The 22,659-nt window shown below is 40.1% G+C and overlaps 2 protein-coding genes across 4 annotated transcripts in view; one reads left to right on the top strand and one right to left on the bottom strand.

Annotated features, from left to right (window-relative positions):
* Positions 1 to 836: 836 nt before the first annotated feature.
* Positions 837 to 21,407, bottom strand: c18h10orf90 (chromosome 18 C10orf90 homolog). Its single transcript, XM_023271440.3, has 13 exons — positions 21,270 to 21,407; positions 18,713 to 18,924; positions 18,273 to 18,404; positions 17,385 to 18,161; positions 16,188 to 16,251; positions 13,830 to 13,921; positions 11,036 to 12,341; positions 9,220 to 9,360; positions 8,793 to 8,920; positions 8,251 to 8,425; positions 7,060 to 7,123; positions 6,028 to 6,118; positions 837 to 2,991 (listed from the first exon to the last, which is right to left on the bottom strand). The coding sequence occupies exons 4-13, from the start codon at positions 17,973 to 17,975 to the stop codon at positions 2,953 to 2,955; spliced, it is 2,691 nt and encodes an 896-aa protein (XP_023127208.3). The 5' UTR covers positions 17,976 to 18,161; positions 18,273 to 18,404; positions 18,713 to 18,924; positions 21,270 to 21,407; the 3' UTR covers positions 837 to 2,952.
* dock1 (dedicator of cytokinesis 1) overlaps positions 21,380 to 22,659 on the top strand; it is a 187,648-nt gene continuing 186,368 nt past the window's right edge. For all 3 annotated transcript variants that reach the window (XM_023271467.3, XM_023271476.3, XM_055004433.1), the window contains exon 1: positions 21,380 to 21,571. In XM_023271467.3, the coding sequence (XP_023127235.2) occupies positions 21,529 to 21,571 (43 nt within the window). In that variant the 5' untranslated portion in view covers positions 21,380 to 21,528. The remainder of the gene's footprint in view (positions 21,572 to 22,659) is intronic.

Below are 22,659 nucleotides of genomic sequence, written 5' to 3' on the forward strand. Positions count from 1 at the left end.
ACTTTTGCACAAATGTCCTCAATCCTGCAGAAATTCACATTAACTATACATACTGGTTCTTGCAGAGGCCTAAAGACATAAAGCTAGCATTTTATTTTGAAGGTGAAAGACTTACTATTGGTTCTGTTTCTTGGTATCCGTTAGTTAACTTCACCCTGCGTGCTTAATAGACGTACATGGAGCCACTGTAGCAGCCCAGCCCACACTGAGTGCAAATTTGAATAATGTCCTACACTCGCAGATGTTCTTCTGGGTTGGTGCTGTTATTCAGTCTGAGTAAGCTGAAGGCAGCACCGTGTGGAAATACACTCAGAGGTCTGTTGTCTGAAGGCTCATCACGCAGAGAGTTTGTTTGTTTTTGACACATTAAGATTTCAAAATGACTGATGTATTCATGAAACATCATAAGACACAAGTTCAGTGAAATACACAAGAAAGATCAGCCATTCAAACACTATAAATTTGTGCAATTATGCCTTTAACTATAGGCACTCTGCATTGGCCACATTGGCAAGCAGGAAACAGACACGTCCTCCTGCAGGCTGAGGTTCTGAAAGATTTATTTATTTATTTATCTCCAACAAGGGGAAAATTAACATATAGCATTTCAGTTTGCTCCCAGCACCTAAACTTAAGTCACTGAAGGTACGGGAAGATACCACAACACTCCAGCCTCTCCTTTCAAGATAAAACATGTGAGCTTGGGCAGATAAAATCCAAATTTCACTGATGCTATTCCACCTTACCTGTGGTAGACCCAGTTTGGGAGAACTTTTCAGAAGACCTTGGAGAGAAATTTCACATTTGAAAGTAAATTTAAAGAAGAAGAAACACGATTCAGATATAAAATCTGTATTTTATATTCAAATATCAAACAGTTAAAGTATAAAGACTTCATATGTTTGGTGTTTTAGGCCACTGCACAGTACAACAATGCTGGTGGTTCAACCAACGCATAGAAACAGCTTTAAATAGAAAAACCCACACACAGACAGCAAATACCACTCGTCCAACAGCATCCACGGTTCATAAGTGTCCTATTTTACTTCCTAGTCTGAAATTATTATAATGAACCACGGATGCTGTTATTAATACACCCCTACTGTCCAAACACACCCACACATGTAACTGCACTGCCATGAAAAGAGAATTACAAAAATAGTCGCAACCATCTGTTTTCCACGAGACGAGTGAAAATGAAGATGGATGAAACAGCTGGACTGTGAGAGAACTCAAACTTAAAGGCTAATGAGTAAAATAACAATTAGGAGTAATGAAAAGAGCTTCTGCCGTGTTGTCCGTTACTCCAAAAAATAAGCCACACATCTCTTTTGATTCCTCCCTCATATAATTGAGCAGCAACCCCTCCCTCCCAACGAATTCTCTGTGGATCCAAACGCAAAAATCTAAATGCACAACGGCAAAGGCCCGGTCCATGATGAAACAAAGGCAAAACAAAGGCTCCATTCAGCAGCACTGTCCGTTAACAGCGAGCTTCCAGTGAGAAGAGGTCACATTCCTCATCTTACAAGCTAATAGCTGGCACTGAATGATGGCAGGGCCCACTCCAGGATTCTTTCTGCTTATTGGATGTATAATGAGGATGACGCTGGAAGACTGTCCTGGATGGGACCGTGAAGCAGAATGAATGATTCTGTCTTATAGCTGCTTCACATCACATGAGATCATGTGAAAGTGGTTGTGTGAGCACTTCATCATGCAGCGAGAGGCTCCTCTGCATCCCATTACACCAACTATTCTGGAAAGAAAAGGCAATCTGCAATCAAGTGAAAACGAGATAACATTGATAAACTGCACACATTACTGGGTTTAGAAGGTGCATCAAAAGGATATCAGTCAGCGTGATATATGATTCAAACCACAGCAGAATGCTCAGACGTGATTTCATGCAATCTTCTTGGCATCCTTCACTTGTAATTGCGCACCACAAGAGTGGCTGAGATGACCAAGTGACAGAAACATCTGCTTTTCTCTGAAGACAAATCTAAGCCAATCTTTCAAAAAAACCAGAAGGTCATTCAACAGCGCTTACCACCGTTTTGAAGATATTTCCAGATCCCATAAGGACTCTGCTTCCCAAGTGCATCTAACACATTCAGTCCACTGACACTTTTTAAAACCACTGAGCCTATCTGAAACTGCTATTCTTTTTTTTTTTTTTTTGCAGCAAAACAAGATTGATGGATGACAAAGGAACAATCTAAACCTTTAGGCAGGCTGGTGGCTCTGTCATGCTGCGGAGGGTATTGTGCTGGCATCATTTGGGTCTACTCGTCCTCTTAGAGCGAAGGGTCACTGGAAATCAATACAAATGGTGCTCCATCCCTCCAGTAGAGTTTTAGAGAGTTGTAAAATAAATATGAAGGCACATTAAAGTTGTTTTGGCAGCACAGGGTGGGCTAACCGCTCACTGAGACACTTTTGTCAGTTCTTCCTCCACTCTCTCACCCTTCTGTATCTTTTTATTAGACTTTTGCAAGACATTAAGATAACTCAAAGGCAAAACAATCCGGTTATCTGTGACATATTTATGCTGCTTTTGCTTACCATCTTTTGTTGCATTAGGAAATATAGTAAAGTTGCACGAAGAGAACTAGGTTAAAAAGTTAAAAGTCTTTTTTTTGAGCATGAGGTTGTATATTTTTTATCCAGACAAGTAGAAAGAGTCTTAAAAGTTCTGGAAAAACCCTCAAAACAGCGGTATGTTAAGCGACCTTCTGGGTTTTTCGAAGATCGCTACAGATTTAACCCCTAGGAAAACAGATGTGCAGCTATATAACTCGAATGTAACGTGAAAGAAACAAACTGGAGCTAAAGGACAGTAGAGTTATATCATGAGCTTTTTGCTTTGGATTCATATTGAAGAATGTCAAAGGGCAAAATTCACTTCATCCGTCTGTTATGTGATCATCTTCCTCTTTGTTCCCTCATTTAGTTGCTGCTCCTTTGAAGAACTTGATCCAACAGTTTCTGCAACAGGAAAACAAACAGTTAAGCGACTGAAGTAGTTGAAATAGAAGGTCTGCTCCACACTGAATTCACCTATAGTGAACCTCCGCAACCTCAGATATGAATTCTCAGTGCTGTACATTAACATGAGTGAGGTCTGCTACCTGTCACCCTCTCACCCACACCGCTCAGACCCTCCTGTTATCTGGGTGCAGCAGCAGCAGTGTGGGTGCAGCAGCAGCAGCGTGGGTGCAGCAGCAGCAGCGTGGGTACAGCAGCAGTGTGTGGGTGCAGCAGCAGCAGCGTGGGTGCAGCAGCAGTGTGTGGGTGCAGCAGCAGCAGCGTGGGTGCAGCAGCACTGTGTGGGTGCAGCAGCAGCGTGGGTGCAGCAGCAGCAGCGTGGGTGCAGCAGCAGTGTGTGGGTGCAGCAGCAGCAGCGTGGGTGCAGCAGCAGTGTGTGGGTGCAGCAGCAGCGTGGGTGCAGCAGCAGTGTATGGATGCAGCAGCAGCAGCGTGGGTGCAGCAGCAGTGTGTGGGTGCAGCAGCAGCAGCAGCGTGGGCCTCCACTCTCCACTCTTTGCTTTCTCTGCCACTGAAGGGCCTTTTGTTTTCAGGAACACAGGCCTCATACAATCGGCACAATGAGACTGTTCACAGTTTCTCTTCATAACCAGAGAAAGGGTGAGAGGACTGCAGGGCTAGACAGAGGGACGACAATTTCTCCCGCAAATCAGCTTTTTGGAGGATTATTGAGTGATGAGTAATAAAAATGTACCATCATCCACTTCATATGCAAGAAACTACCATTGAAGTATGATTTTTGTGGAAGAAAATAGAAAAACTTTAGCAGCAGCGACCTCTAGTGGCATTTCATTGTCCTGACAGCTTAAATATTCAGTGTTTTCTAGCTTGATGCATGTACTTTGGCATGCATCTTTTTGTGTTGCTAAATTTTTACCACTTAAATTATGTTTCTCTCCAGAAGGTACTGAAAAAAGTATTCAGATCCTTTGCTTAAGTAGAAGTACTATTACTTCACAATCAAACAAGTTAAAGTCCTCCATTCACAAACTCAAAAAAAATCAAAATATTCGAGCAATATCAGCACATATACAAACGTAAAACCCTTCACTGAGCAGTGAAATGTTCCTATCAGTGTTTTACTAATATACTTGATGTTTTTAGATTCATATTGTTGCTGTATTATTGTGCTGCATTTTACTGTTGTCATTGCTTAAGGTTGAGCTAAATTTAACGACTTTATACATAATTTGATGGTTTGATGATAAGATGTAAGTTCATCACATGTTTATCACATTGCTGTCCAGTGAGGAAAACATAGTTCTAAAAAGCCAATTCATGAGCTCAGGAAAACAGCCTTGTTTTTGTCCTTGTGTCAATGCATTTTCCAGCTCATTATTAAACAGTTCATGTAGCTGAAGAAGTAGGACAATTTTGTTCATACATTTAGGAGCACTTAATCTTTTAGTCTTTCACAGTCACTGAAAATTACCAAATTTGGATGGATAGATTTTTACACAACAAGAAATTTGTGAAAAACTGTAATTAAAAAAGTATCTAAAGCTGTGAGACAAATATAGAGGAGTAAAAAGAGTACAGGTATAACATGGCAAAAAATGGAAATATTCAAGAAAAGTACCTCAAATTTGTACTTCAGTGCAGTATTTCAGTAAATGTACAACCAGTCCGGTAAGTTATTTAAATTATTTGAAATTAATGCATCTTTATTTAAATTTGATTATGAATTTTTTTTTGAGTTGATTAATTAATTTAATTATTAATACATTTAAAAATAAAATCTATATAAACTATATAAGAAATTTCCTGAATTCCTACAATTTTTTCATTACATGGCAATATCTTGGACAATTTAATAAGAACAAGCAAACAAACAACATGTCTAATTTAGTTCTAGTTTAATTTCCTGGATGGAATTCGTTATTTTGAGTCTGATATTAGGTTTAACGTAGATAAACAGTGATCATATACTCAATAAATTCATAAAATCCCATTCAAAAAGACCCAAACGTTGTTTCATCAGACCACTGCCAATCAATCCCTGTAAGTAAGAAAACAACTATTAAGCTGTGCTGCATATTATTTATTCTAATTTGCTATTAAGCCCACAGCATGTTCATTCTAACACCCAGAAATAGACTTCACATCCCATCTGCCCCCATATTTTTGCATTTCTGACATTTTCTCATAAATGTCCTTAAAGTTCAACCTCATGTCTCCCACTCGTAGCTGGTCTTTTCAATTAGCCATAATAGAGTTTGTTGTCATTAAATCCATTATTATCAACAGCTGCATTTCTCTGAGGAGAGAAAAAGCTGCATTCTTAGCACAGAAACCCTTTAGTGTCGGCCATTACAGCGGAATGTCTCACCCTTTGTGAGGTTTAATTGAGCTTGTAGGAGAAAGGTGTGTTATTACTTGCTCAATTGCCTGTGGGTCATATACACAATTAATGTTGTGTTCGGTGTCTCGGGCAGATGCTTGTGACACCCAGACAAGCTGTTTTGAGGTTATTTGTTTTTATTCTGCAACTCTTTGGTGACGTAGTGCATCATTTTTGTATTCATACATATATATTTACAACAAGTTCAGGCATTTCAAACAGGCATGTCATGTCTGGCGTTTAAATATTAAAAGACGACTGTTGGGACATAAGAATCAACCCTGTAAGTGTCTTATTAAGTGATCACCTTGTTGTATTTGCCATATTAACCTCCTTGTTATGTAGTTTTTTCCTTTCTTGCATAGCTTTAAGGTAAGTGAATCATTTATTATGTGCTGAATTATTAAAAACCCAACGCTCCCTGCTTTTGATGGGCACTCTATTAAAAGGAAAGTTTCTTTGGCACCGTTTTATAAATAAATCCCTCACATTCAGCCTTACATATTTGAAAACTTTGACACCTGCACAATAGTTAAGACTACAATAATGTGGGTTTCAATGAGTTTCACTGCTTGTTAGTGAAAATTAATAGGTTAATTTTTAAGTGTTTCAACAGAAAGACATATAGGAATTACCTTTTTGAAAAGCTCTACTCGTTGCCTGTTGCTTAAACATGTCTCCTTCTTCTTCTCTTCGTCCTTTTTCCTCTTCACCTCCGCAAAAGTACTGGAAGAAAATGATAATTTTGTGTCTTTCATGATTGTTGGTCAGGAAAGCAAATGTTGCTGAGGTCTATTTTTAACACTTTTTTATACAAAGCTTCTTTGTAGTATGTACTTATTTTATTTTTAGAACGTATATTTGTATTTTTATCGCTGTTGTTCTTACATTTTATTTATATTTATTTTATTCTATTTTTTTTCTATGTATAAGGCTGACTCAAGAAAACACACAAAGAATTCCAATGTACCTGTACTGTAATGTGCCTGTGCAAATGTCAGTTTCCAAAAACAATATTAACCAACCAAGAATTTAATCAGAATTAGTCTGATTTTAGAGAGTAATTGAGGTATTTCCCAGTGGTTGGACACATAAATGTACTGAGCATACTGAGTATATACAGTTAGGTGACATTAAGTGTATTGTAAGGTAAGTTTTATTGCATATTGGCATTGATTCTACCAGCTTGCGGAGCTGTACTGGGGAATGAAGCACCATTCTTCTAAAGGATGTCCCTTTATTTGGTGTTTAGATGATTGTGCTGCAAAAATATCCCATAGTTGTTCAACTGGTTTGAGGTCTGGTGACTCTAAAAGCCATCAGTGACCCCTTGCGCCCTATGGATATGGACATTTTTATTGTAGGAAACAGCGCTCCTATCAGGATAGAAATGTCTCATCAAAGGAAAGGTAGAAAAACCTTGTATTGATTTGCAGCGATCCTTCCCTCTAATGGGAGAAACAGAATCAAAACACGTCTTCACTGCAGGGGTCAATCACCCAGGTTTTCCTTTAATTTGTCACCTATCTGCATATATAACAACATTCTGTATAAATCCTAATCAATAAGGGGATCTTCTAAAAGGAAAATAAACAACAGAGGCAAGGAAAGAGAAAAAAAGTCATAATTATGGCAAAAATCTTGACAGAGATTTAGATAAAACTCACCGCTTGGATCTGGGCTGCAGCTCTTTCCCAGTAATGGCTTTGTCTCTGGGTCTGAAAAGGTTACCTGGAAACAAACGCATGCAAATATACACACACAAACACATAATGTTGATCAAGTTGAGGGTAATAAAGCACTGAAGTCAATCACACTAGGTTTTCTTGGAGTTAAAATACACTGAAAACCTCTCATATTACAATCAACATGCAGGATTATTTGAAAAAAAGGGCATGAAATCTATCTACATACATTATGGGTTTTAATCAATATTTATTTAAAAAAAAATAAGTGTGTAGCAGAGTCTGACAGCAACTGATTTTTGATTTTCTTCTTTCTGAACACTTTCCCAGCCGTTGTTGCCAAAGTGTAAGTTTCTGTCCAGTAGAGGGCAGACAGAGCTACAAAATTTGTGTCACAAATCCTTAAATTCTGCATTGTTTACACTGAAAGCTGGCATTCTGAAGGCAAACCTGATCAGACAGAGCACATAATGACATTTCAAGGTCACAGCAATATTTCCACTTATAACCACTGCTGCCACGCACTCCTTGTTATTCAATAGAGAAACACTTGCATTTATATATCGATACAGATGCAATAAAGCCATTTGGTTCATATTTCACTTCAAATGCCCTGTTGTGTATTTAGCCACAGCTTAGCAGAATGAGTCAGTTCTCTCTCTGTCTTTTTATTTGTCACTGCCTAAAAATGGTTTAGATGATGCTGTATGACAGGATGGAAACGTCATGTTAGAGCATTTCAGATATTGGCCTGTTATGTAATCCATCCTGAATATAAGACTTTGGCATTTTCTTTGGCTATTTCATTCAACTTCTATTAGTTAATTCTTTAACTTCAATATTTTAGACTCTTAATGCAATGTTTGCCTGGTTTTGAGTTATTACAGTTGTCTCAAACCACTGCTAACTCAATATTTCAGGTTTCAACAATGAATTTCAGTGGGTTTAGAGGCCTTTCTAGCAAAAACTAAAGGGAAATACATTGTCACTAATCCGCAGCCTAAATTCTAAAACTATTTTCATGAGTCCTGAACCCCCCCCCCAAACACCCCGCTCTTTGTTCTAAATCTGTATGTATGTGACTAGTCATGTGGCAAACAGCCACCGCAGCTGCACAGGGACAATGGACAGTACAGTGGATGATAGAGGTGAGGCCGGCTGCTGGCACCGTACCGTTCACAGAGGTGGTCCAGGTGCTGTTGTGGGCTCTCCCCTGCCTGACTGCGGCATCTGACTTTGGGTCCACCGATTTCGACAGCTCCCTCCTCTCCTGCGCCCTTCGCTCCAGCTCTCGCACTCGTCCCTGCGAACGGCTGATGAAGTCCGGCTTGGACCTCAGCAGTGCTTGCTGCCAAAAAAACAGAAACACATTGCTCTTCTTGACAAATCATTTAAGCCTGACCTCCACATGCACCCTGAACGCAGCCCCGAGGCATCCCGTGGAAAAGTCCTAAAGCTAGTATAAATGTGTCATTCCCTTCTGCTGATGTTTAGTGCATTTTAGTGCTTCCTGGTGGCATTTTTTTTAGGATGAAATAGTTGCCAGTTTTAACAATTTGGACCTCTAAGAGTAAACAACTTGAGAATGGGACACTCATTGGTTGTTTCTACTGTTTATACCACACATACCAGCAGCAGGAGCTTACATATAGACATTCCTTGCTCTATATGTGTTTCACTGTGTTATTATCTCAGAAAATTAACTCTGAACTCACCTGAAGAGAAACAGGTCCAGCTGACCTTTCAGGATCCGGATTCAGTGGAACAAATGCAGCATGAGGCCGGCTGTGGCGCCTGACTCGGGTTTGATCAGATACATACATACATTTCCCTTCATCCGTCACTACAAAGGCAGAGAAAATCACATAGTCTGTGTTTCGCCTACACCTGGCTTTCCTTTACATGCCCGAGTGCAATGCATAGTTGCTCAACAGCCCTGCAGGCCTGCTGTGACATATTGCTTTGTGGCATAAAGCAAACCGACAAAGAGCCGAGGAATTTCACTGTATCGGTATGGATTTAATCAGAGATCTAAAAAGAAAGTGTTGAACCAGCAACTTTATTTTTGGTTAATTGTAACAAAGATCGAAATTTTATAAGAAATTATCAGTACATATGAACAGAAGAGAGGAGTTATAATACCAGTATTATCTTGAGGTGATGAGTCCTTCTCAGAGTCGCCGTTTGGTGTTTTCTTCTTACTCAGTTGTCTTTGGAGTTTGATATTTGCTATGATTGCAGCTGCATTCAGGGCAAGCACTTCCTCTGGAGACTGATGGGGATCTGAAATTCAAGACAGGCTTTGATGTAAGTGAGGAGTCAGTGACACTGGCTGTTTTTTCTGAGCTACCATTTGGCCGCCGAGCACCACAGGCGGATTTTTTTTTTTTTTTTTAACACAGTTTAATATCCTGCCTCATTTGGTGGTTGACTGTATCAAACATTGAATTTAAATTACGTTGCCTCGGGCCTTGTAATTAATTGACGACACTCGTAATGAATGTGATTAAAGAATAATTAATAATTTCACACAGAGGAAAGACATCATGAATGAAGAAACACACTTGCTCAGCAGAAAACTCCCTCCTCAGATTACTTATTCACCTGAATTTCCAAACAGTAGCTTTGGCTGACTGTTTTAGCAATTTTAAATAATCGAACACTGTTTGCTTTATATGTGAGAACGCTGTGCTTGTTTACAAGAGTTCAGAGCTGCAGACTTGGATTTAAATCAGATTGAAGTCACAAAGTAAAAAACATAACATGCAAAAATTCTAAAGTAGTAAAAGATAAATAAGCCAGGAGTAAATATTTAAAAATCCTTCTGGAGATACAATGAGCACACATTGCTTTAGTTCGTTAACAAACTAAACTAAGCTTTTACTGATGTGCAACTTATTTATGAGGACTTGTCATGACTTGGACTCTACGGAAGCTTACTTTAATCGAAGAGAAATGTTTCAGGAAATGCACTTGCTTTCTTGCCAAGAGTATTTGTAGGTTAAATCAGAATCAGTTTTACTGTAGTGTAGATTTTCACATACAAAGAAACGGACCTGGTGATTTGGTGCATTACAGTAAATTCAGACAAGTAGAGAAGTTACAAAGAAGGATGAAGATATAGGCTCGAAGCAGGGAGCAAATGCCAACCTATTCTGTTCACAAATCCACGTCCCAGCACCTCTAAAGTTCATTAATAATGTGTTTTATTTACTAGTAGTCAATATGAGGCAGCCAACACAAACTCCAGGATTTTACTGCACCAGGGAAAACACAGTCCTGCACATACACTTTAACTGTTTATAAAATCATAACTGAAAACTCAAAGTAAATAGATAACTTTGTGGATTTTGGATTTTCACCCCCAGATGGTCAGTAAGTCCCCACAATGTGACTCTGCCAACAGATTTGTGTCCACACAATCTGATTACTGCACACACAAACATAATTTGTGCTTCCCAGGATCTGAACACCAAACTTGTTCCTAACACATCTTCATACTTTATTTTCACCGTGTTTTTAACAGCTTGTGATTTCTCTTCTTTCCCAGTGCCGCAAGTGAAAAGGGGGGCTGAGATACATTATGCATGCAAAGAGATGCGTGGGAAAATGAAAGAAGGTGAAAATGAGAAAGCATGTCTAGGTGCTGATAGGGCCTTTGCGTCTCGCTGATGTTATTTGACATCGACACAGATATCTGGCATGGATGTCAACTGCACTGGCGGTGGCAGATAAAGGAATAATCCCAATACTATCTAATAACGCCTATCAATAAGACATCAAAGGTGAAAGATCGTATCAAACCTGAGAGGGTGTGTAATAACTCTGAGCTAGAACACACAAATGGCACAAAGGAAGTGTATATTTAGACACTGTCATCCTTTGAAAATGGAGATCAGAGACAGAGGGAGTCTTTGTGCTGACAAAAAGACTGTCAAAGTGGGACACAGAAACCTACCCGGGGCCTTGATGAGAGTTAGACTGGGGGACGCTCTCCTCATCGCATCCTCTGGTGGTGGCAGTCCTTCTGTTTCGCCACCGTTTGATTTAAGGGTGTCTGCCACTGGCTGACCTGCTTCTTTCAGTGCTTTTCCAGGGCTGATGAAACTACTGTCGGAGTTCACAGGATTGATATTGGTCTCTTGTGAAAGCCCAAAGCTCCATTTCCTGGCAGCCGGTTGTGTCACATTCTCCTTGCTTGGCTCAGTGTGTCCACTCACACTGCCATAGCAGCTCAGTGGTCTGCTCGGCCTGTCCGAACTCCGTCCAACAGCCTTTGGAGAAGCCTCTGAGGAAACGGTCCCTGCTATGGCGGGGGGGTTGTTCACAAAAAGACTCAGCGTGGATCTGTGCAGTGCACCGTTTTTACCTGGATCTGAAGTGAATGTGTTTGGTGCTGCAGCTGAGTTTGGTCTGGAATTCGGATGGTTATGTGAAGGTGCTGTGTTGTTTTGTGCACGGTTTCCCTGATTCCACGTGCTGTTGTCCTTATACAGCCCCTCAGTGTAGCTGTGTCTGTACTCTGGGTGCCTAGAGCCTCCTTTAGCTGGACTGTAGCTTTCCCTGTGCTCTGTCACTTTGATAATGGTGGCCTTTCTTCTGTGGACCACTGTGTCTAAACCATGGCTAGCCGGTGGAGTCCCTGTCATTTCTGTGCTTGGGACAGGACTTGACATTACCCTTTTCTCTGTAACTTTGACTATAGTGGCCTTCCTTTGCACTGTTACCTGCCTGGAGTTTGGATCCATGTTGGAACCAGGTAGACTACAGTTGTTGGAGCCAGGCAGACTGGCCGATCTGCTCACTTTCCTGGAGGAGATGGTGATGGAGGAGAAGCCAGCTTTGTTCTGAGGGATGAGCGTAGTCACAGCGGAGCTCGTCTGTATGTGTGAAGGCTGTGTGCTTCTGTTTGTTCCACACAGCGGGGTTGTTGCCTTTATGGGCTGAACGCCACTTGTCTTTTGCAAAGGAGTGTGTGACTTGTATGTTTCAGTGGTGTTTGTGCCTTGTAGCGGAGTGTGTGGTCTGCAGGGATCAGTAGAAGTTGTGTGATGCGGAGGAGAATGCTTCGGGGGCTCTACGCTGGTTGTTTTCATCAGAGGGGACTTCCCGTTGGGGTCTGAGTTGGTCCCTGTGGGGAGCTCGTTGGACTTACTGCCTCCAGGGAAAGCTGACACCCTGTTGATATTCCAGCCTCTCCGCAGAGCTTGCCAGCCCACAGGTCTGTCCCCTTCATTAGAGGGAAAGCTCAGTTTTTCTGGAACCTACAGCGTGTGGATAAAAGAGATCCTTAATTATGCATGGAAACCCCATCCTACCCTGCTGTTGTCGCTAATGTCTTATGATAAATGTTTTGTCATCGATCAACACAGTAAAACAGATGCTGTGTATTCATCTTGCCAATTTAAGCAGCTATTTGCAAGTGGCAAATGCAGAATCCTAATTCAGTGTGACATGAGATATTGACAATATGACATCGCTCTAATACTACATTTCAACAGCAGGTCAGCTGTCTTGTCTGTCTTCAGGGCTCTGCTGTTTGTTCTTTAGTCAGATGACTCTCCTCATGCTTGACACAGTGAATGCCCCAGTAGCAATGGAAGCAGCAGCAGGCAAAGCCAGCACACAGCGTGACTTATCCCTCACAGAATAACAATGAGACTCTATCCTCAATAGAAGCTGAGAGGCAAAAAGCAACGATTCTGGTCCTCGGGCTAGAGAGACACTCTGATGGTGTTTATGGAGCATGGAGAAACACTGATATGTCCCTGCACAAAACACCAGCAGGTTTATGATGTGGCATACCTCCCTGACGCCTCGTACATGAGTGCTGCATAAACCAAAACAGTAACCATTTCTGAGAAAAGCATGAGATTTAGACATTGTACTGTCCTTTTGGGAATGTGTTTTGACAGAAGTCTGTAATTTTGCTCACCTTGTAGTTGAAAGCTGTTAACAAAAAACATTTACTACAAAAAACTTACCTGCATATTTATTTCTGATCAAATTCATGTGTGTCTATAGACTAAGTAACTAAAATTTATGATAATTAGATAATAGCAATTATGCTTGCAGGTATTTTAGTTTTCCATTTGCTTGAAATGGCTCATTTTGTTGCACTGCTTTAGGCAATTTGCAATATATAGAGAACCCATTTTAAAGAGCAAACAGACGTTTATGATGACCCACAAAGCAAAGAAGTTGTCTTTGTGTTGATAATGGGGTTTTTTTTCTTTTGGGCTCCAAAAAGTTTTTTTTTTGTTTTTTTTTTGCTACACTTAAATTCCAAAATTTGCAAAGTTTTTCACCTTTCATATCTCATGGTTCTTCCCTTAAAATGAGTCACTTCTAACATAAATTATATTTATTTAGTAGATTAAACTTAAGAAATAAGAGTCACGTTGTGTGGGAGTCTTAGAAGCAAGCACTAAAAAACTCAAATAAATGAATTCAAGAGCAACTTTAGACCTTTTAGCAACTCAGTGCTAATATATGGAGCCCCTGATTTGTCCAGCATTGAATCAAGCCAACACAGAAACACTAAATCTATCACTGTTGTGAGCTGCAGATACTTGCTAAGCATTAGTAATATAAACACAACATGAGGATTGTAAGACCCAATTTCACCTCATTATCCATACAGGGACACTATGCACACAGACCCCCGCTGATAACCATCGTAATATTCTGCTTTTGCAAAGCTGCCTCCTGGTTTATGCAGCGCTAAATGTTAAAATGCCGTTATCAGTTACCTGTTTAATAATGCGAGAGCCTTGATCAGGTGTCTGCCACGTCTTCACACCCAAAACACCGGGACTGGTGTGACTTCTCTCCACCTCTTCGTCTATGTATCAAGGCAAAACAAATGATCATCTGTCACATTCCCACCCACAAGGCACGCACACACACTCATGCAAACACACACGTCAGCCATCCCTCTGGCTGTATGGCAATGTTGACACTGTCAGTAATTGACATTGGCACAGTAAAGTGAGTCTAGCACCACCCCGGCCTCTTTTCTGCTTCCTCAGGAGACGCAGCAACTTGACTGGTCTGCCTCTCAGCCCTGACTGATACTCTATTGCCACCCTGGCTGCTTTGCCTGGCTGCGTTTCCACCTGCTGCTGTTACCATGGCGACAGGCTCTCACTTTAGGATAACCCTTGAATGCTGTGTGGATTATCCTGTAGTGTTTTTTTTTTTTTTTTTTTTTTTGATGTAAGGGAGAAAACGAGAGACAAAGTGAAAATTGCCCCACTTTGTGAAACTGATTAGAGCTGGAAAACACCTACAACAAAAAAAATGTCTCTGAGGTGTCATAAACGGTTCAGGCTTTTCTGACATTTTTTTCCCCACATTCTGCCGTCACTACATGTCTTTTTTCATAAAGGTCATACACCAGCATATGCCTCCCCCCACAAAGAGCTCCTCTCATTACCTCCACTAGCTGAGCTCAGATCACAATGTTTTTCTGTTTTTTTTCCCTGAATCAACAGCTGACTTTTACATCCCAGAGGAAAATAAATAAGCAAGGCCATATGGCAGATACCCTCTGAAGTCCCCACCCTCACAGTTTATTCCCCATCCTCATGAGTTTTATTGAAATAGTAAGTGTGAGCAGGGTGAAAATGATCCCACTTGTCCAAACACGGAGGCCCTTGAAGCACAAGATCCAGTTTTATTATGATTTGCTCATTAAGATCAGGCCATTTCAAGTTTGTTAAATGTGACTTTTATGGAGGCAGAGGGCACTAACTGTCTGCAAGTCTGATTAAAAATACTTATGCAAGGGCAACAAGCAGAAACAGAGAAAAAAAAGTAATGAGAAAGAAATTTTGCTCGCTGTGGAGTCAGTGTTTTTATTGGAGTAATTGTGGTTTGAATTTCATTTGGTTTGGAATTGCGGATTGAAACGCACTGAGCAAAAGCAACAAGCATCAAAACTAATTTAGAAGCAAACTTGCATAGAGATTTTTGTGTCTTGTTAGTCACTTTTCTTCAAATCATTGCCTATTTTAATGCACCTGCAATTGCAGTGAAATTATTCATTGTAAAATAAGTGAAAATATGAATATTTATGGCTGTTTTGATTGACTAAGAAGAGGTGTATTACTATTGATCTGAGTCAAATTCAAAGCAAATGTTAAACAGAAGTCATCATAATCACACAGCATATGACACATGATTTAATGAAAAACTTATTTCATGCACCATGTGGAGATGGTAAATAATTAGTTAGAGTTTGTCGTGTTTTCACTTTTATCTTGTCACCACAGTGTGCATGTGGCTTTTAACTAGCAGTGTATATGATGCTACACTGTCTATCAAAGTCACTCGCTGCCATGGATGGATCGCTTTGATTTCTGTAAGCAGCCTGAGCCTTGCCAGGATAATCTATGTATAAACAAGGACAAGGTTGAAAGATCAAACCTCAGATCAAACCCGGAGAGTACGGGGCTGCCGTGTTCAAAGATTAACAGGGCTCCTTCTCCAATCAGTCTGCATCTCCCCTTATCTTTCTGCCTCTCGCTTCCACCCCCATTCTGCCTATTTTCTCGTCAGCTTCTCAGGCCTAATGGCGCCCATTTCCCTTTAGCCTGCAGTGCCGCAGAATACCAGCCGGGACCAGTTGTACTTGAAATTGACTTTGTTTTCAGGGGTTGTTGTTTAAAGTGATCATCCAGTCAGTCAGTGTGGTGCGTTTTGCAAAGAGGGACAGGGGCAACACTGCTGCCAGGAGCTGATTAGAAGCAGGTAAACTGTGTGACAAGTCAGCCCTGAAATAAGCTCTTGTTCTCCCGTTAGCTAACTCGGCCCCTGCAGTTACCCTGTGGCCATATTTGTTACAGCACTGATCAAGCGCTCAACATCAATTAAAACACAGCCTTTCTTTGTTTCGGGGAATCGTTTGTTGTGAAAGACGAGTTGCTTCTCTTTTTTTAAATTTTGGTTTTCATGTATGTCTTTTAGGTATTTTTTATTTTTTAGGGCTTACATAATGATCACACTTGCATAACCGTGCTTTTGTTGGAATTAGGAAGGATTTCTCAGCTGAAAACCCACTTGTTATGCAAGTAATTGTACAATGATACAGCAAATTGCTTGCATACCTTGTGTCTTTGGTGTTACTTTGTTCTTCTGAAACGTTGGAGTGATGGGTTGTTTCAGTTTCACCTGCAAAAAGTATTAAAACGCACTTAGCAGATACAAAAAAAAAAGCTTCTTGGAATGCTCACTAAGAGCTATTTGATAAGATTGCTATCACTCACATGTCTGTATGGCAGGCTAAATATAAAACCCAGCTTGCTATTTCCCTTTGTTTCCAGTCTCAGCTAACCAGCGGCTCGATATTTCATAACAACCATGAGAGTGGTATTGATTTTCTCATAGAAAGCATACTTCCTCAACATGTCAAACTGTTCCTTTATTCACAATCTCTCAGAAGAAGGGATCATGGATATCAATTAAACACACTTTGGATTGAAGTTGCTGTGCGGATGATCCCAAAGAAACCCATTTAAACACTGAATTTATAAGTTTTTTTTCCCCAGTGAGGAGTCATACACCAAGGGAGGTGCTTTGTGTAGTGGAATCTCTGGTACAGCACAGCAAGTTATCGATTCAAAGCCATATTATCAGTTCACAGGGTAATACGCCCACTGCATAATCTTTGTACATTGACTTGCATCCTCTCAGGGCACACAGCTTAGTCTCTGCTGCCACAGCTCCAAATGAGTCGTAAACCTTTCGAGAACGGACAGAGTTCCTGCAGAGTAAGCTGTTTTCAAAGGATGCCAGAGCTCTGCCTTCTCCCTGGGTAACTGAGACTTGACTACAAATGGCTCTCTGTGGCACTCTGTGTGTTTTATTCTTGCCTCGCCTGGCACAGTGCACAGTCACCTCCATTACACAACACTTAACTTCAGACTTGCAGAGCTTACAACGCTTCGCTAACATGTAAGAGTCACTATCACACAACCTGGGAGGATGTCAGCAGCAAATCCAAGTAAAATCGAGTCAAAGTCGGTGTGAAAATGGAGATAGTATAACAGATACGAAAGTTGTTCTGAAAGGTTTTGATGTGTGCTTCAAAATAATGTCTCTATAAGACTACAGAGGCCTGAAACAACCAAAATTAACTGGGTTTGGAACTGGTTTTAGAAAGGAAACAGATGCAACTGTTTGCTCTGAATTCTTCAGGTCTATCCTGTCTAAATGTAGATTGAAGTATTCCAGAAAACACTACCTGCAAAACTTTCTGAATATGTGCGTAAGGCTCTATTAGTACCAGGTGTTGTGTGTCTTACATGACCAGCAGAGTGGTCCAAAAACTGGTTTTGATTGCAGGCGTCAGCCACCATCATCACTTTCCTCTGGACTGGTAACCAACCAATTTTGACTGGAGCAAGACAACTGAGTTCAGCTTGTTCCTTCTGTGGGGCCTGTGAGATGTGAACTCTCTCCCAGCTTCCTCTGCGCTCCGGAGGGGAAAAAAACCCAGTTTGGAGGGACTCCTGGCTGCCCAGCAAACTCCCACAAAGGCTTGAACTCCTGCATGAAGAGGAACCCCTGCTGAAGGAGGGAAATCCCTTCTGTCTCCAGGAACGTCCGCTCGGTTCCCTATCAAGAACGGGCATGGATGCTGTCCGATCACTGAAAGCTGGTGCTTGATTATAAGCTGGGGTTCTAAGTTTGCTCTGCATTGTCTGCAGATGCTCCAGCCAGCTGTCCAATTGGCCTCCTTCAATGGCGCTTTGGGGCCGAGGAGGCCGTTGAGGATGAGAAGCGCTGGGTAAAAGCTCCCCCTCTGATACTAAACTCTCCCAGTAGGACTCATCTCCTGATCTCCTCCAGCCTGGAGCTCTCCTTAGGTGGGCAGCTGGCCTGCGGAGAGTCATCCCTCTGCAGCTCAGGTAGCCACACACAGCTCTCAAGTTTCAGCCCACGATAAAAGCCCTTTAGAGTGGAGGTATTAATGAGAATCCCCCCTGGCTCAACCCGACTTCTTACCACGAGGCATGCCAGAAATGAACTGCAAGGAATTAGCAGCTACAAAAGTGATGGAGGTCATCTTTGCACCAGATCTATTACCAGAAGATATCAGAATACAGAATTAATTCAAATTATTACTAATCATAACACACTCTACAATTTCCTGCTTTCATTTCATATAATTTCCTGATATTATTACTTACCAGTTACTGACAATTCATGTTTTATTCGCCTCCAACCCTCCTCAGTCCCTGGCATTTAGGAAGCAAACACTCTCTGTCTTGACATAAAGTAGGTGCTACTGGGTACTGTCTCCACTCAGGCATGTAGCAATGCTGCGAACAAAAGAGTTACTGAGCACAACATCCAGTGCAGAAAGGAAGATGGGAAGAGACAGAGGGATGGGCGGGCTGGAGAAAAAAACAAACACTTGTTGATGCAGCCCTTGACGTAACAACATCTCCATTTATACTAAGAACATTGTTGGCAATTTCCATTTACACATATTAAGCCTTCTAAATTTGGGTTTATGAATGCCATGCAATGTTTGAAAGAGCACATCAAACTTCCTGACATTCATCCTTATAAATGATAGAGCATCACTAATGAGCCGATAATCCATGTTATTCCATGACTCACTTACTTGCTTTGGAAATCCTCTTTGCTGAATTCCCCCCTGTTTCTCCTCTTCCCTGTGATCTCGTGGTTGGTGGCTGATGATGAGGCATCGCTATCCTCAAGCCTCTATCCAGGCCATGTGACTTTAACAAGACTGTCTCAAAATGGGCCAGTGTCCTCTTGGTAAGTAACCGTGTCCCACATGATGTCCCACAGTGCATGAGTGCAGGGTGTTCACTAGACAGATGAATTTGTTTCAGGCAAGATTTTGGCTTGAAATCTCATTTAAAGGCAGTTAAATGCAGATCTGCATAGATACAATCCCCCCCCACCCCCACCCCCCACCCAAAAAAAAAGAATTGGTACTTGCTTTGATGTTTAATGAATTTCAGTGTTTTCTCAGCGGATTAACAGTCCCCAGATGTCTTTCAAAGCAGTGTCACAGGGTGAAATAACATTTTCCGTATGTCTTTCAAAGACAGGAGATGAGACGAAAATCTTTCAAATATCATTTGCTGTGACCTGCTTTAACACCTTATCAAACTGAGGAGCTACGTGCAGAATGACTATGCAGTGTTTGAAAGCAAATTGCAGCTTTTTGTCTGCTCTGCCGGGGAGATAACATCAAAACAAATCAAAAACTCAATTGGGTAAAGACAGATTTAAAGGAGGTGGGTTTTTATAGTTGAGAATAAGCAACAGCCCCCTCTGCTGGCAAGACTCTAACATGACAAGTGCAAGAGGTGAGGGAAAGTGAAGGCAGGGGGTCAGAAGTTGAAATAGTTCTCTAAAAGATGGGATGCAACCAGAGGATGCATCAGTGGTGCAAACAAGATGAAAAAAAGATGAGCAGATGTGAATGTGTGCATTGGATGCATTTCTTTCATGTCTTTTATTTGCCAAACTTCAACAAACAGTTTTCATTAGTTGAGCACATCGCTGCTTGGAAAAGGTTCATCATGAAGCACAAAGAGGGAAGGAAATGTATACAAACCACAAGAATTCTAATTCTGTGGTTGAACCAACTAGAGGAACAGTCTTGTTCTTGCTGTGTGTGTGTTGTATGATAAAGTAACCATGTGATGCATTTCCATTTAACACTATAATAAACCGGTAAGCAAGTTGAAATGAAATGTGTGTAATTTGTGTGATTTTATGGATGCAGACAAAATGTACTTTTATTAACACTTTATTTTTAATTGTATTGAAAAACAGAGTTTAGCCAAAACAAATAAAATAGAAGGTTCTGCACTATATTTAAACCCCTGTGTCCTTCACTTGGCTCCGCCCTATACTATGCATATGATGCAATATCTATTGCAGATTGAAAATGAGGTGCAAAATGGCCTTACAGTGTGAGACTAGTCTTTCTGTGACCACTGTCTATGGAACTAGTTTAATCAAGCTAATATATATATATATATTTTTAAAAAAGTTCAGTTAACTTAACTCAAGTTCCACACTTTCCTACATACCTCACAGGATGACTCCGAACTAAATAATTGACCAAAGGCAGCAGGAGAACTTCATTTCTAAACTAAACAAACTCTAAATGATTTACAGTATAAATGTTACTACAAATGTAATGTAGCCTTTTCTTTAAAATAGAAAAAAACATAAAAATCATAAATGATTCTCTCTGCAGATAACTGATCTTATGTTATGACTGGTAATAAAGTTCTCAGTTTATTTTGCTTAATTAAAGCTATTTTCTAACATTATCATAATAATATGGTGTGGCAAATAAACCACTTAACCACAGAGTGAGCTTTGTTGAAATGAGACACCTGGCAAATTGGGACAGTTAAGCTTTGCAGTAAGTTTCCTTTCAAAGAATACATAAAATAACTCCAAAGCAATGTTTGCATTGCTGAAAAGGACTCAAGGACAAACAACAACAACAAAAACAAAGAGCAACGAAAATACTGTTGGTCAAAATTCTTGCACTTAAAAAAAGAAGAAAAAGTTGCTGTTTTCAAATTTCAAATTAAATAATAACCCTTTTTATGACTCTCCTGTTAACAGTACCAAAAAGTTTGTATATGTACATTGTGTTAATAAAACCAGCGGCAAACCACTTCTTTTGTTGATTTCGCAAGACCAGTAAAACAGTTTCGCTACTTTAAATCTCACACACACACACACACACATATACATATATATATATATATATATATATATATATATATATATATATATATATATATATATATATATATATATATATATATATATATATATATGCAAAATAATTCTTTAAATAGAATTGAAGTAATTTTACTGGTGGGATTTAGTTTTGTATTTTATTCTTTTTTATTTTATATTTTTTGTGTAGGATATATATATATATATATATATATATATATATATATATATATATATATATATATATATATATATATATATATATATATATATATATATATATATATATATATATACGCAGTAGTGCGTTTGATTAGTAGTGAATTTCTTTTCTGCATATCTGCATATAAAGTGGGTTAATACTTGTAGAATTGCATGCAGTTGGGAGTTGAGGCCCTGAATTGTTCCACAAAGTGTCCCAGTCCACCAACACTCACCGTATGAACCAGCAGAGACGCAGCAGCAGCAGCTTCCAGCAGCAGAAGCTGCAGTCTGGACGCCTACAGGCTGAAAAAGTTCAGTTCCCTTCCTCCCCCTTGCGGAGCGTCCTGTCACTGGTGGAAAATGGCTGCTCGGAGTAGCTCCCCAAAGCTCAGAGAAAACTGAGGAAAAAAGTCTACTTTCTAACCAAAGAGGTCACGTTTGGATCTTTTCTAACAGGAAAAGCGACGACTGGAGGAAGCCCGGACGCTGAGGATGTCTCGCTGGGTGCCCACTAAGAAGGAAAAGTATGGAGTTGGTACGTAAAGGAAACTTGCAATGCTCCATCGTTAGCAGCTCCTAGCTCCGCTCTCAGATTGCACAAGTTACAGGGAGGAATTGTGATTAGAAAGCGGCCGGCTGAGCGGTCAATTTGCCTAAACTTAGTAGGAAAATGCGGGTTTATCTTTTACGAGAGGAGGAATTTGAGAGCTAGTTTGCATGAAAGGCAAAACAAGGCTTGTCCATGTGTCTTTTGTGAGGAAGATGACTGTGTGTGTTGTGTGTGTGGATTGGGAATTGTTAGAGGCGCGCCTAGTTGTAGCTGTTTCCTGTGTTGTGGGGCCTCCGCTACAAAGTAACCAGCTAGTTACAGGATAAGTGGAGCTGGTTACTTTGTTTGTTTGTGTTTTTCCCTGCTTCGGTTTCCACAAAAGGAGAAGCTGTTGTTTGTTTTTTTGGTTGCCAGTGCCTGAAATGTGGTGAAACCTGGCCCTGAGTGGGAACACTGTCCCTCTCAGCTTCCACTTTCTCCTTTCAGGGATTATTTACCAGGAGACAGCACACAGCATCACAGAATGCTGCTAATATTACTTTAGTTAAGTTTAAAAGTTTAATTTTGGGGAAAAAAGGTCCAAATTTACTTTCTGTCACTATGGTAAAAATGTGAATATTAATATTTACTTACGACATCTATTAGAGCTGCAATAGTTGATCAATTAGTTGTCAATTCTAAGATAATAATAATAACAATTAAATATTTAATATAAATAAAAAGCAAATGTAAATAAAATTGAATAAATAAAATTTAAAAAAATCTAAAATAATGACAGCTTTATTTCTATAGCATTTTTTTAAATGGAGGTGCTTTACAAAACATTACAATACACTAATTAGGAAGCAACAGCAAAACATTAAAATAAAACAATAAAACATGAAGAACGACAAATCAACCTTTAAAAAATGCAATGAAAAGCATCATAAAATTAATAAAATGTTATTTTAACGCCTGTATATACACATGGGCTAATTATTTTGCGTCATTTTTCAAATTAAAGAAAAAATTTTAATTCCTTTTGTTTATTTTTGTCACATGGTGAGTCTTGTTAAAATGGAACACCTGGCAAA

The sequence above is a fragment of the Amphiprion ocellaris genome, chromosome 18 (genome assembly GCF_022539595.1).
Source record: "Amphiprion ocellaris isolate individual 3 ecotype Okinawa chromosome 18, ASM2253959v1, whole genome shotgun sequence".
NCBI lineage: Eukaryota > Metazoa > Chordata > Actinopteri > Pomacentridae > Amphiprion > Amphiprion ocellaris.